General features: G+C 48.2%; 1 protein-coding gene across 3 annotated transcripts; it reads left to right on the forward strand.

Annotated features, from left to right (window-relative positions):
- Nucleotides 1-97: 97 nt before the first annotated feature.
- Nucleotides 98-14,098, forward strand: MAPK13 (mitogen-activated protein kinase 13). Of its 3 annotated transcripts, XM_048925659.1 has the most exons (13): nucleotides 98-204; nucleotides 359-2,256; nucleotides 5,205-5,334; nucleotides 5,684-5,742; nucleotides 6,766-6,874; nucleotides 8,024-8,053; nucleotides 8,448-8,495; nucleotides 9,428-9,542; nucleotides 9,872-9,943; nucleotides 10,467-10,546; nucleotides 11,010-11,088; nucleotides 12,335-12,511; nucleotides 12,866-14,098. In XM_048925659.1, the coding sequence occupies exons 2-13, from the start codon at nucleotides 2,138-2,140 to the stop codon at nucleotides 12,943-12,945; spliced, it is 1,098 nt and encodes a 365-aa protein (XP_048781616.1). In that variant the 5' UTR covers nucleotides 98-204; nucleotides 359-2,137; the 3' UTR covers nucleotides 12,946-14,098. The 3 variants fall into 3 exon arrangements, with proteins under 3 accessions (XP_048781616.1, XP_048781615.1, XP_048781618.1); XM_048925658.1 differs by having other exon boundaries at nucleotides 98-2,256; XM_048925661.1 differs by having other exon boundaries at nucleotides 98-2,256; nucleotides 12,338-12,511.
- Nucleotides 14,099-14,125: the final 27 nt, after the last annotated feature.

Below are 14,125 nucleotides of genomic sequence, written 5' to 3' on the forward strand. Positions count from 1 at the left end.
TTACTGTGCTGATGGTTCTTCTAACCCCTGAACAAACGGTTTTGGAGTGAGATGAATTCCTCCCTCATTGTACAGAATCCTGCGCGGTGGAGGGGTGGGTAATGCTGCTCAACTGCAAGCACGGTGCTCATGTCCATGGGCCCCGCACGTGGCTTCCGTAGTACAGACCTAGCCTGGAGTCCACATGACTACTGGACAGTAAAAGTACGTGTAGTTTTTGTTTAGCTTAGGGAAGCTGTTGTTTTGTTTTTAATTCAACGCAATAAATGAGAGTTCTGCGACTTGCCTGGATCTGGGACTTCTCACTGGTTGCAGATGTCTGCCATGTAGAAATGAGTGGGTTTGTTTCTGTCTTCAGCTGTCATCCAGTTGGTAGAGGGAGCAGGAGCGTTGTGACTCGCCTCAGTGGGGATTTTCTGACTGCTGTTGTGTGCCAGCATGACTCAATCAGAAGGACAATTAGAGGAATAATTGGATAAAGCTGTGTTCATCACACCAACAAAAGCCTCAGTGCTGCAGTGCTGGCTGTGATAGAGCAGTGCAGTCGGTGCTGATCCGAGTCAGGTAACTGCTACTGCACTCTCTGTCTTCCTCTGCAGTGCTGCACAGAGGTTGGGTTGAAGAGGCACAAAGAAAAGGGTGCTTGCTGTGGTGCAAATGGAGAGGAAAGAGGATAAATAAATAAATCCTAGATGGGGTTTGTCACTTCTTCTAGGGAGAAAAATCCCAAATCCTCAAAATTCCTGAGGTGTGTTTGGTTACAATATACGTTGATTAGCAAAAGACATTAAATTCAGTGAGAAGTGAATTAGGGAAAAGTGACTTAGACCAATGTAAAGAAAATAGGAAGCCTTAAATTAACTCATCTAACTACAGCTGTGCCCCAGATACTCAGAACTCCTGAACCATGTGTCGACAGCTGTGTGTGTGCAGTTGAGCAACAGTTCTCCATGCTCATGAGGTGACAGATGAGTTACATTTGCTCCTGTCCCAACAGTTCTGGCTGAAACTCCTCTTGCTCACTGGTGTATTTATAGAACCCAGCCCATTCTGTTTTGTCTCCTTACTATGCTGTTGCTAGAGCCGGGGTTTGTTTGCACGTGTGTGTATAAGCAATGTTAAAATGCTGCCAGTAACGCAGAGCCTGACTTGTTTTATAGAACTGCAGGCCTTACCACTGCTATCTGGAGAATGCGTGTGCCAATTCTAAAACGTGTTGCCGTGGTTGCTTGTAAGCAGGTAAAATGAATCCTCCCTAAAACTGTAGTAGTGTGTTTCCCTAAGTCCCATTCGTCAGGCAGGGGATGGAGCAGAGCTGAGTGGTGGCGGAGCGTGTCTCCTCAGGCGTAGCTTAGTCACTTCCTCTGGAGGGAGGGTGCGCCCTCAGAGCTCTGCTGTAGTCGAAGCAGGGTGCTGAGCCTCTGCTCAGCAGGGTGGGTTGGGTGCTGAGCGATGGGACTGACTGCTGCAGAAACAAGGCTGGACCCCCCAGACCTCAGCACCTGCAGCTCCCAGGGTGGTCCCATCTCGGAGCAACTCCTGAGCGTCTCACTGCAGTCACGTGGATGAAGTGAAGCTCAGACAGCCTTCTCTGCGCCTGTCTGCTGGGAAACCACGGAGGAAATCCCCGCTGCTCCCTTGCTCTTCCGTGAATTTAATGCCCTGGACTCTGTCCTGGAGCTCTCCTCCCCTGCGGCGCTGACTCGGTGCTGTGGCACGGTAACCTGTCCTCTACGCCAGGCATGACCTCGGATTCCTGATGCACCCTTACTCACCCCACCGGCGATCTCATGAGACGCCCGTGAGCCCCATATGGCACTTCTGGGGGTGGCAGCCGTTCTGTCCTCGAAGTCCCACCTGCGGCTGCAGGTGCGTCTGCGTTGGGCGCCTATTGGAGCACCCAGAAATACCTGCACACGGCCGAGGCGTGTCTGGAAACCTGATGCCTCATCTCCGCCATGTGGAGGCGGAGGGAGGAGGGCTGTGAGACATGTCCCTTCTCGCTCACAACAGCTGAAAGCAGAGAAGGCAACTCGCTACAGGCCTTCTCAGCAGTGCAGGGTGTCCCGGTCGCATCCCAGGGGCACCACCAGACGCCAGGACTCTGGGTGGGTGGCAGTCCCGCAGCCGCCGGGCGATGAACATCGCAAGGAGAAGAGGCTTTTACAGACAGGAGCTGAACAGAACCGTCTGGGAGCTGCCCAGGAGGTACATCTCCCTGCACCCCGTGGGCTCTGGGGCCTACGGTTCTGTCTGGTGAGTGGGGCCCAGGGGGAGCAATGAGGGCTGGGGGTGAGAGGTGCCTCAGCACCCCCGATGAAGGGACTCTGCGTGTATGATGGAAGCGGTTTGTCTTCCGCTCGGTCACCGCGAAGGGTTGCTTTAAAAACGATCCTGTGCCTCCTGCGGTCACCCTGACAGGCAATGGGGAGAGTCGTGTCTGGCTCAGCCCTGTGGGTGTCCTGCAGGCAGGGATGGCCTCAGATCTGAGAGGGACCTCTCAGGGTAAGGGAGTGATCTGGTTGGCAGGAAGAGGGAAACACCTGAATATCTGAGAGCTGAAGAGTTGGGCCCTGCTGCAACAAAGCAGTGGGCAGAGCTACAGCAGCTGATGCTGTGTCGTGGGGGAATGGAGCTGGGTGGCACAGCCACAGTGCTGCTTCCAGCTCCCTGTTGTAAGGCAGCAGCTGACCGGGACTTCCTGGCTGGTGGCAAATCCCGGCTGACAAGGGAGCAGCAGAGGTGCTGTTAATTAGTTACTTGGACAAAGGTACCCACAGTGAAAGCGAGCAGAAAAGTCGGGTCTCATTTTGTTTATGCTGGTGAGTTGAGGAGGCTGGTGACTTTTAGTAAGGGCAAATCTGAAGCAGCCCATTGTCAGTAGCTAAACAGAACCTCACTGCATATTAGGGTAAAAAGGAAAAGGAATGGAGTGTGTCCTCTTTCCTGGATGTTGGGCAAAGCCCCTCTTGCTGTCCCAGAGGAATCCCCAAACTGCCTGGCTGAAGTTGGGGCTCTGTCAGTGCACTGCAGGATACAAATGGGGACCAGAGGTTTCCTTCCCCACTTTTCTGCTTATGTGCAAGGCTGGGTCCTGAGATACCTTCTGAACCCGGTAACACTTAACTTGATATTTTGCTGTGCAGTTGGGATTTGCTGTCCTCTGCTGGGAATCACTGGGAAGCTTTTCTATCACAGCACTATTTGGAGCTGACAGCTTCTGCACATCTTTGAACAACAAATAAGGGCTGAGAAACAAATTCTGGGAGGCCAGCATGGGCTTGTTTCTTTCCCTGTTAATTCTGCAGTGATTCGGTAACTGGGGAAGTTTTCTGATGCCCCTAGCCCTGTCCCTTGGGTGCAATGTGCCACAATTACCCATGAAACCTTCATGGTACACTCGTGACCTCACCTCGAGGTCGGCCTTGGTGTCATCCTGAGCTTCCAGCTGCTCCTTAATCTCTGCTGGGAAGAACGCCGTGGGCTCTCCTGGCTGCAGCAGCAGAGTTTCCTCTGGGCTGTGCCTTATGGCAAAGGCAAAAGTAGCTCCATTTGTGCTGAGTGGAATGAAGCTCCAGCTCCTGCGTGGAGTGGTGGGGCTGGATGTGTGCTCTGCAGGCCAGACACTGGGAAGGCAGTAAGAGCTGGCACTTGGAGGTTGGGAAATCTGCCCTGAATTCTGTGTTTGACTGAGTGGTGCCGGATCCTTCCTCTTTGTTCCTTCACGGCTTGGAGAACTGTGCTGCCCTTCTGCCAGCAGCTGCTAAAGGTCTAATGGAACTGAGACAAAATTCTCCATTCCTCTTGAGATGTTCTTCAGTGTCACTTTCAGTGCTTTCACAGCCTGGTGTGGCTCCCTTTGCCTTTTCTAGCTGAATACATTACAAAAACGCAGTCGCACCGAAGCTCTCAAAGGATGTCTGCTCTCATCAGTGATAGCTCAGAGCAACCATAAGGGACCTCAGTAGCCACGAGGGGGAAGATTGATTGCTTGATGGCATCAGAGATATCTGTTCACTCAGTGAGAGCTGCTGGTGAGCTGGACTTCTGGCAGCTATACCACAGTGAATTGCTGGTGGCTGGAAATCAGAGAAAGCCAGGCTCCTGAGATTTGCACCAAAGTATAACAACCCTTCCTTGGTGTTGCACCAAAGGGGAAGCTGTGCTGAGTGGATGTTCCCACCTATCCTACTGCATCTCTGCCCTACCAGCAGAGACCCAGCAAAACGCACCCTTTGACTGCATTGTTACAGATGGGCATTTTCCTGTCGACTCTGTTCATAAAATCTTGCCTCCGAGTGATGGCCCTGCAGGCCTCAGGAGCAGTGCCTCTGTTCTGCAGCTTTATGGCACAGCCCTTTCTGGACTTGGTGCCCAGAGGAAGGAGGAGCAGATGGAGCCTGGGTCTGCAGTGGGAATGGATCGCACATCTCTTCGTTAGGTGGTGAGAATCCTTGAAGAGCCTCAGAGAGAGAGAGAGAGGGTGTCACAGGATCATTCCACCCACCTCAAACAGCCAACGTGCTCAGAAGGAATAGCACGTCTCCAGCTGTGGTGGCTGTACCATGTCTTCATAAGCTCATGAAACAAACCTTATTTGCAGCCATACCTGCTTTTATACAGAAGCATACAGAAGGCTGCAGGGGAACTAACTGCGGCAGTCTGTGTTGTTTTCAGTGTGACATCCCATCTTTGCTCTGGAATACAGTGAAGAATGTTGACATACCTTCAATGACAACATCTTGCAAGCAGGTGGCAAAGAGGAAATTGCTTTATTCCCTTTTCTCCATGACTTAAAGGAGGAGTAGGCAGAATTAAAACTCATTTTGACATTCAACCATTTGTGTAATGTTGCTCTGTTAGCTCCATCTTGTTGCTACAGGTTAAAGCAAGTGTTAAAGGGAGTAAAGACTGGCACTAGTGCTTTTCTTTCTGTCCTGTCTAGTCCTCTTAGTCCTCCTGAAATCATGGGCAGTGCTTTAACAGCCCATCATGTAAAGGGAAATTCTGCGTGTGAGCCCCACTGAGTTTCAATACCAACCCAGAGAGATCAAGAGGCCTTTTTTTTTTTTTCTTAACCTTTTTCGGGGGGAAGTCCAGCATTAGCTCTTTTCTCAGAGGGAAAGTGATCTGGTGTTGCAAAGTTTGTTAAAAACGTTTTCACATTTGCAGTGTGGAAACTGGTTTGTGTTTGTCTGTCACAGTTCCGCCATAGACAAGAAGACAGGAGAGAAAGTGGCCATCAAGAAGCTGTGCCGCCCGTTCCAGACAGAGATCTTTGCCAAGAGAGCATACAGAGAGCTCATACTCTTGAAGCAAATGCAGCATGAGAATGTAAGCATGCATTACTCACTGTTTCTGCTAAAGCAAGGGGAACTCCCCTAGGTGCGTGCCGACTCTAGTGGCAGCACCTTACCTTTGAGAGGTCTCAACATCTGCCATGGGGAGCAGTCTCAGGGCCTGACTGCTGCCCAGCTGGTGCCACATCGGCTCAGGCAGATGTGTAATGGGTGTTCCTGTGTCTTAGTAAGGGGAAAAGTAGCTGCACAGCACAGTGAGGAGTCCTCACATTCCTCAGATAGAGCTCTCAGTCACGGATGTGCTGGTGGAGAGCTGTTACCTGAGTTTCACGTGCAAGGCAAACGCTTTCTAGATTTATGTTTGGGCTTCTCTTGTCTATCAGGTCATTGGGCTGCTCGATGTCTTCACCTCCGCCCCTTCCTACCATGGATTTCAAGACTTGTAAGTGTGGAGTTTGTGTTGCTTTGCCTAGGCTGGATTGTTGAGCACCACACATGCAGGCTTTGCAGCAGCACGATGGATCGTGCTGAGGTGCAGTTCAAAATGCGAATTGGAGAAGGGACAGACTAAAGCCAGACATCCCAAAAATAACAAGGAGAATCATAAGCAGTTCCTGTAGCTGAAAGGCCCACGTGAACAGATGGCATGCCCTGTTCACAGCTGGGAGAACGTGGGATAGACAGACCAGCATAAATTACCTGAGGCATTTTGTTCCATGGTGCATGATGTGTCTTGTGAGCCACGCTGATGCACGGCACAATCTAGAGGCTGTATCCAGAATGGGGAGAAGTGGCGTTCACCAGTCCACACAGTAATTGAACTTTGGAGATCTCATTCTCCTTTCGCTTTGATTCTGGCTGTTCACCTTGGTGTTGGTGGTCAGGTCAGACAAGCTCCTCTCACTTCCTCATCCCTGGGCAGCACGCACCTGCCTCCAGGTTTGCGGCTGCTGGCTGATACTTGGCAGCCTGCACAAAAACCATTTGATGGTTCTGAGATGTTACTGCTGCTAATTGCGGCCTCAGCAGGCAGGCTGAAGGAACCTACAGGCTGTTTTCCAAGGCAGGGCCAAGGAATATTACAAATCTGGGAGCCAGTGCTGCAGCTTTGAAAGACTCTGTAAAACTGCACATGACACTTTGCTGCCAGGTGGACATAAGGTCACATGGATTTGAAAATTATTATTTAAAATTAAACTAATTTGAGGTTGTTATGATTTGGAAGATCTTAATTTATATCATGTGTCTGATCTGACGGGAGGAGAAAGAGCACTTTTCAGAGTGGGCAGAATCCTATCATTGCTGCAGTTGGCTAGGAACAGCCACAGCCACCTGCCCCAGTTACACTGATTTAAACAGTCACAGGAAAACAAACCACCCAAACAACAACAAAAATAAGAACAAGGCCAGCCTGGCTCCTTGTGCTTTTCTTCTAGGCTCAGGGCTTTGTCTTACTGCCTTTTAGCTACCTGGTGATGCCGTACATGCGGACAGATTTACAAAAGATCATGGGACATGAATTCAGTGATGAAAAGATCCAGTACCTGGTCTACCAGATGCTGAAAGGGCTGAAGGTAGGTGGGGCTGCAGAAACACCACTGGACTTGGTGACTCCTCTCCAGTTGGTCTTGCTTTGTCATCTCTGGGCTGACCACAGCAACAACCCCTGTCTGGGGAAGATTTGTTTTTCTGGGTGTTTGTTTGTTTTTTGTTTGTTTTAATGGCACACACTGAGAAACAGGGATTTGCTCTTGAATGACTCTTGTTCTAGCACACATCAGTCCAAATGGCTGTCCTTTCATGCTAGTCAACAGGCATGGAAGCTTCCATCAGTTGTAGAGCTTGGAGTGGTTTCTCTGTGACAGCAGCTGTGCTGCTGACTTGCCAAAACCCTGAGCAATTCTGCAGTACCAGGAGCAGTGAGGCTCCTGCCGAATTTCTCACCTGGGTTGTCAGTGAAGAAGATGGAGGGAATGATTTTCTGTTCAACACAGTGAGCAAGAAATGTACTTCTCTAGCTGCCCTTGGGAGGACAAAGCAATCACTCCAAACCCTGAAATGCACAGGCAATGCCTTAACATTGCCCTCTGTAACACCCTCCACCTGGAGTTTTGAGCTGTGGTTTCTGAGTGTTAATAAGTTCACGCTAGTAACACCTTTCCCCTCATCACTGCTACCTCGAGTTTAAGTAAAGCAAGGGGAGAATAATGCCATTGGTCTAACTGGTGCAGCAAAAGTCGCAATCGGTGTTTGAAACAGTAATCTGATTTCCAGTTTTGGTTTAATGATGAAATTGTTGTTTCAAATGTTAAACCATGGGGGAAAAAATGAATCAAAGTTTTCACGCCATCCAACTGACCCCAGCTCTGTCTGTAGTCCAGAGGTCTGTTTTGATAGTTTCAAGAGACTAGTTAGCTTTGCTCTGAGGCACTGTTGCCCCATACCCCCCTTCTGCTCTATGCTGCTTCTTTGGAGCAGCAGTGTAACTGCAAAAGCTGTCAGAAATGCACTTGGACGCTTCAGATTGCTCTCAGGTAGCTTTCCCTCATCAGCCACTGCTTCTCCTATGGTTGTGGGCTTTACTGTGGGCTCATATTCTGGGACACGCAGTGAATGCCAGCACTGCGTTCCCACTGACTTCCTCTCTGGAACTCTCATTTCTCCGCTGGAGAAAATGCTCTTATCTGCTGGTGACCACACCGTGGCTTCTCTTTTTGTTGCAGTACATTCATTCTGCTGGAATCGTCCACAGGGTAAGTTCGTATGCACCAATACTCTGATTTTGTCTGTTTAGGAGAAATGTAGCTTGGCCATAAAAATAGCAAATTTCTAAACATCATTTTGCTAATGGCCTCATGTGCTCTGAATTCTCTCTGGCTCTGCTGCTCTCCTGTAGCCAGTGCTTATTCAGATTTAGCAGAAATGCTCTATTTGCTGGCAAGCTGTGAAGCACTTTATGATTTTTGAGTGAAAATGGTTTAAGGAAAAAAAAGTCACTGCAATTTAAAGCTACACAGTATTGCTGTATTGGCACTGGGCTCAGGATGTTATGGGAAAGCATCCCAGGTGAGCTGAGACTTGACTCAGGCTCGCGTTGATGAACTGCAAATCCAAACATCTCACTTATTCTGGTCTCATCTGTTTTAGGACCTGAAGCCAGGCAACCTGGCTGTGAATGAAGACTGCCAGCTAAAGGTAGGAAAAATGCAGGGAGCAGGTCAGAGTGCTCATAAGCTGCTCCACAAGCAGGAATGCTGGCGTGTAGGTGTCATCGTGCTTCCCCAGACAGCTCAATCTGGGGAGCTGAATTACGCAGCAGTTGTAGTCAGCAGGAAATATTCACCTGCTTATGCAACTTGCTGAATCAGGGCCCAGGCCTTGGAATGAACATCCTGTCACTGTCATTCTGGCTGCACTGAAGTTCCCAATGACTTCCTAAATTAATGTAATACTACTGAGCCATATGGGTGTTAGGTGGATCCCTATCCCTGAAGGATAACTGGATACAGCCCCAGTTACCCTTTGGTTCTTGTTGGCTAGACCCTGAGGCATAATGGCTGTGATTCTAGACAAAGTTATTTTCAGTATATCTCTGAAGAGATTGCTTACAGCTCAGAGGGGGTGACAGTCTCCCATTTGTTTTCTGTAATGTATATTACTGGGAGGGGCTTCTGTTGCCCGTAAAGGTTGGGTCAAGCCGTGTTCATCCCCAGAACTGAGAGGTCATCTCCTGTCAGCTGCCGTGTGTTGTTATAGGAAATGGTGAGTCATAGTGGCTTGTGAGCACGCCTTGGCCTCCACCTTCTACAAGTCCATTAAAAAAAAAATCTCATAGAGTTTAAACTTAAGCTTCAAAGGAAGTGACCTTCCAGGTAGCAGCACAAGACGCAGATCCTCTCCGCAGGGTCTCGGCAGAACAACCAGCTCTGCAGCTGGCTTGCAACTTGCAGTGGAATTAAGACAAACTTGTAGGTCTTTGAACCATCCCATGGGTGGCTTTGGTGCAGACAGAGCTTCGCTCCGATCTGATTGGATCTGCTTCATTTGAAAGCAGATTATTGCTTGTAGGATTGATTGATTGATTCTTTCCTGCCTTTCCTTCTCCCTCTTCTTTTGGTGAGCTGCAGATCTTGGACTTTGGCTTAGCAAGACATGCTGATGCTGAAATGACAGGCTATGTGGTCACACGCTGGTATAGAGCTCCAGAAGTCATTCTGAACTGGATGCATTACAACCAGACAGGTGAGTTGCATTGCTTCAGCTGTGTGACTGTCTGGTGACAAACCCAAAGACCTCTCTGTCATGCCTGGCTCAAATCCCACCTAATCTACCAAATGTTTTTGCTCTTTGTAATCAGTGTCCCCTGACATGGAGCAAGTCACAGCTGGTGCCTGTGGGAAATGATGAAAGCAAAGATTTTAGCAGCATGGAAAGAACTGGGGAGGGCAGAAAATGGGACCGAAGTTGAAATGGGTGCCTGCTGCAGACTGAAAAAATAGGCAACAGCTCATGCAATCCTTTTTTCCTAAAAAGCTACTCTTTTTAAATTTTTCCTTCTTTCTTCCCAACAGTGGATATCTGGTCTATCGGTTGCATCATGGCAGAAATGCTGACTGGGAAAACGCTGTTTAAAGGAAAAGACTGTATCCTTTCAAACGAAACCTTTTCCCTCAGAGGGGTAACAATTCTTGGCATGTGTGAGAGAGCCTTAGGAATGCAGCTTCAGAGGGAAATCAGTGTCGGTCTAGTTTACTAAGAGATGATCACAGGAGATCAGTGCAGTCTTTTTGGTGAGGAAAACAGAATATAGAAGGGGGACAAGACACCCTTAGAAGTGCACCTCCTCTGTTGGCCACGTACTCTCTATATCAGCAGTCTAACCTTGAATTCCCCTCGTTTTATACCCAAGCCCTTCCATACTCTCAAATCTATGGGCATATACCTCAGTAGAACGGTACAAACAGAACTCGCTGTTGATGAGGACTGCATCCTAGGAAGAGAGGATGCAAACAGAGTCTCAGTTTGTGTGGCTCTGCAGGTCTGTATCATTGCCTGCTCAGAGCTGCTGCTGCTCCTGGGACGCTCCTGCGCACAGCCATAGGTTGAGCTGCTGGGTGGAGCCCAGGGCTCGCTCCCAGGTGGATAATCTTTAACACAGCCCGCCAGACCTTGATCAGCTGACTCAGATCCTGAAAGTAACGGGGCATCCAGGAGATGACTTTGTGGAGAAGCTTGAGGACAAGGCGGTAAGGAAGCCCTGTGGCCACTCTGGTCTTGCTGCCAAAGGCATGGTGGGGAGAGGCAAACTCGCAGCAGATGGGCCATGTGCTGCTGTTACAGCCACCGTGAACAGGAGAGGGGGCAGTCTTTCCCATCATCAGGGAAAACGTTTTTGTCAGTGACACCTCTGATGTATTTGACTTCAATGCTCGTCACTGAGAACTGGTGTGGATCATAGGGCTGCTGGGTGAGGAATTGGTGCTGCACCTCCTGCCTCTATTCTGCAGCTCAGCTGTTCTTAAAGCATCAGCATTTCTGTGTCCCAAGTGATAAAAATAGTTCCTCACAAGCTGGCCACTAAAATGTGACGTGAGATAATTTGTTGTTCTCTTCTCCTAAATAATGAGACCCAAGAGCTCTATTTTACAGCCCCCTTATACTTGTCCAGTTGCAGTAAATGCATGTGCTCTGCTTTCCTTTCTCTTTTAGGCTAAAAGTTATATCAAGTCTCTTCCAAAAATGCCCAAGAAGGATTTGTCTGTGCTCTTCCCCAAAGCCAATCCTCTGGGTAAGTAATCTTGAGCATTTCTCACAAGTTCTCACAACTGAAAATGAGTTGGCCTGACTGCCACAAATGCAATTTTGTTGCTCCTCTTTTTCATAACTTCTCACTGCTTCCTCCCTTGCAGGCTGTATCCCAGCAGGAGGTTGCCCTTCCCAGAGCAAATACACCTGAATTAAAACAGTCCTTTATTGGCACTGCAATGTCAGTGTTCTGCTGTTAGTGGCCATTTACCTCTTCCCTTTCTGTTTTTAGTTTTAAAATGGCACAGTGTGTAAAATAAAAGGAAGAGGTAAACTTCACATTCTTGTATTAACAAGCCAGAAGGAAGCATATGCTATATACAACAGGATGTCTAGGTCACAGAAAGCAAATCGTGGGATTAGGGCAGTTGCATGCAGCGGTACAACACCTTTAGCTCCACTTGGTATAGGATTTGGGATGAGTTTTGGCTGATGTTAGCTTTCAGAGCTTGCTGCTTGTAGCAAAGCAGAGGACGTTATGATTCAGAGTACTCAAAATGTCTCCCCAGCCCCAGATCCAAAGCATCACAGGTTTCGATGAAGTATGAGAGAGCCCCACAGTTCACTCTAATAAATCTTTTCCTGCGGGAAGAGTTCAGCTCAGATTGCAGCTGTTTGTTGAACACCAGCACCTTTCAGTACGTAACAGGCAGTTGAAATGTGCTATTTTCAGGGTAAAAACTGATCTCCAAGTGGCTCTTTCCCCAAGTAGATAAGAGAAAACCTCTTCTAAAAGGGGAGCATTAAGCTATTAATACCAAGATGGAACAGGGATGACAGACCAGTCAGTATCTGAGTTTCCTGCCTTCCTGTTTACCAGGGATGTATAGGTTTCTATATGGATTATTCAAGCAATAGCTTGAGAATTGACTATTTTGAATTGCAGGGGTCAGAGTGAAAGCAAATGACTGAAGCTGCAAAACATCGTGAAGTTAATGGTTTGCCGTTCACATTCCTGCAGTCTATCCATGCAGCAGTGTCTATCTGAGGCTGATTTGTTACCTCTGCACAATGTATACCTCCACTTCTCTTAGTAAAAGTTACCTGTGGCCACTGCTTGGCAAACTTTGCAGATTTCCATGCTGCCTTGGCCAGATTGAGGAATTTGTTTTGTTTTTAGGTATGGAAATGTCTTAGTGGAAACGCTAGCCCTATTGTTTTCAGGGTTTGTGCACAGGATGGCTGTTCTGCCCTGTACCCACTCAGCATGTTCCTGTCTTCTCCCACAGCAGTGGACCTGCTGGACAAGATGCTGCAGCTGGATGTGGAGAAGCGCCTTACAGCCACAGAAGCATTAGCCCACCCGTACTTCGATCAATTCCGAGACATTGAGGAGGAGACAGAGGCACAACAGTCCTACGATGATTCTCTGGAGCATGAAAAGCTTTCAATAGAAGAATGGAAAAGTAAGAAGTTTGTTTTATTTGACACTGCATAGCACAGACTTTCCTGCCCCTTTCTGTTTCCTGTGAGCACGCTGAGTAAGGCCAGCTCAGCTGCAGCCACTCAATAACGCCTTGATGATGGCATTCATCTCCCTTTCCTTGCTCTTACTGTCATGGACTCAGCAGAGATTCCTTCTGCTGCCATCTCTTCAGATTCCATTTTTTCCCCCATCTGTACTTCATCTCTTCCTCCCAGCTTGTACCTGCTGTACTTCTCTCTGCACACGGTTAATGGTCGAAGTTTCGTTTGTGACCTCTGCAATAGGAGATGAACGCTAGAGGTATTCATTATTTGTTCTTCTTCTGTTTTTCAAGAACATATCTACAAGGAGATCTTATCCTTCAGTCCAATCGCACGGAAGGACTCAAAGAAGCGAAGTGGAATGTCGCTGTAGAGACTGCTTCAGCTGTGACCGGGATTCATGTCTCATGCTGGATGACAGATGGGATTTGTTCCACACAGCCTCTTTTGTTGCCATCACTTGGCCTATGGGACTCCTGTGTGTGTGAACATGATGTCAACACTGTGACTGTGGGCACTGGACTTTCTTCCACTGGTGGGGGAAGCACTCCTAAATAGTTTTCAACTGTAAAGATAAAATGCTTCACTGAAACTTTGGGAGAAATTGCTGGTATTTTTTCTCCCTCTCTCCTCCCTGCATATTGCCAGGTTTTTGTTTCTCCTTTCTTTCAAAAAGCACAGGCTTTTGGACTTGAATTATGTATAAGGTAAATAAAATGGTAACACTGTCTGGGGACTGAGTCCCAAGCAAAATAACGAAATGGTGAAATTTAGTGTAACAAGACTTTATCCACACTCCTGATCCCTGAGCTCTTAAAGAGCACCCAGCACAGCCAGGTTGCTGACATGATTCAGCACCCAGGACATCGTGGGAATTGAGTTCTTCATACACACAGGCTACATCCAGGGCACCTTCTGCCCTGGTTTCTTGCTATGCACAAAACTCCCTGCTAGGGTGCAGCCTCCTCTGGGTAGGTACTCATTCCTCCTTTTTGCTTTACTTCTCTCATGCTTGGGTTTTGATAGGTACTGTTTCTTCCTCATGGCGAGCTGCGGATGCATCCCTGAGTGTTAAAGACCACATTCATAACCTTGTTATCCCAGGGAGCTGGGTTACCAGCAAGCAGTCCTCCTGCCCTCACAGGGGCCTCTCCTTTATGCACAGTCTGCTTCACCCTCCAGCTCCCTTAGCCAGGCTTATCTCTGCTGAGCACCCTTCCCCTGGAGCTGCCCTGCCTCTGCAGGCTGCCTTTATCTATTAGCAGATCTGGTATTTTGTTACACACTCCAGTGACATGACCTCTTACGCACTCATTCCCTCTGCTTTGAGGAATCTGTTTTACCATTTGTTCTCTGCTGCAGTTCTCTTACACGGCTGTTTGTTCCTTAATAGGAAGAGACTTTAATTGTTTGGAAATGTCTTAATAGGTGATTGTCTATCCCGAGGCTCACATCCTTACTTTGAAGTAAGGATCAAAAAGTTTATAGATGGGAGAGGAGAAAAAAAAAAAAAAAACAACCAACAATATATTGCATGAACAATTCAGCATCAT

The sequence above is a fragment of the Lagopus muta genome, chromosome 24, assembly GCF_023343835.1.
Source record: "Lagopus muta isolate bLagMut1 chromosome 24, bLagMut1 primary, whole genome shotgun sequence".
Lineage (NCBI taxonomy): Eukaryota > Metazoa > Chordata > Aves > Galliformes > Phasianidae > Lagopus > Lagopus muta.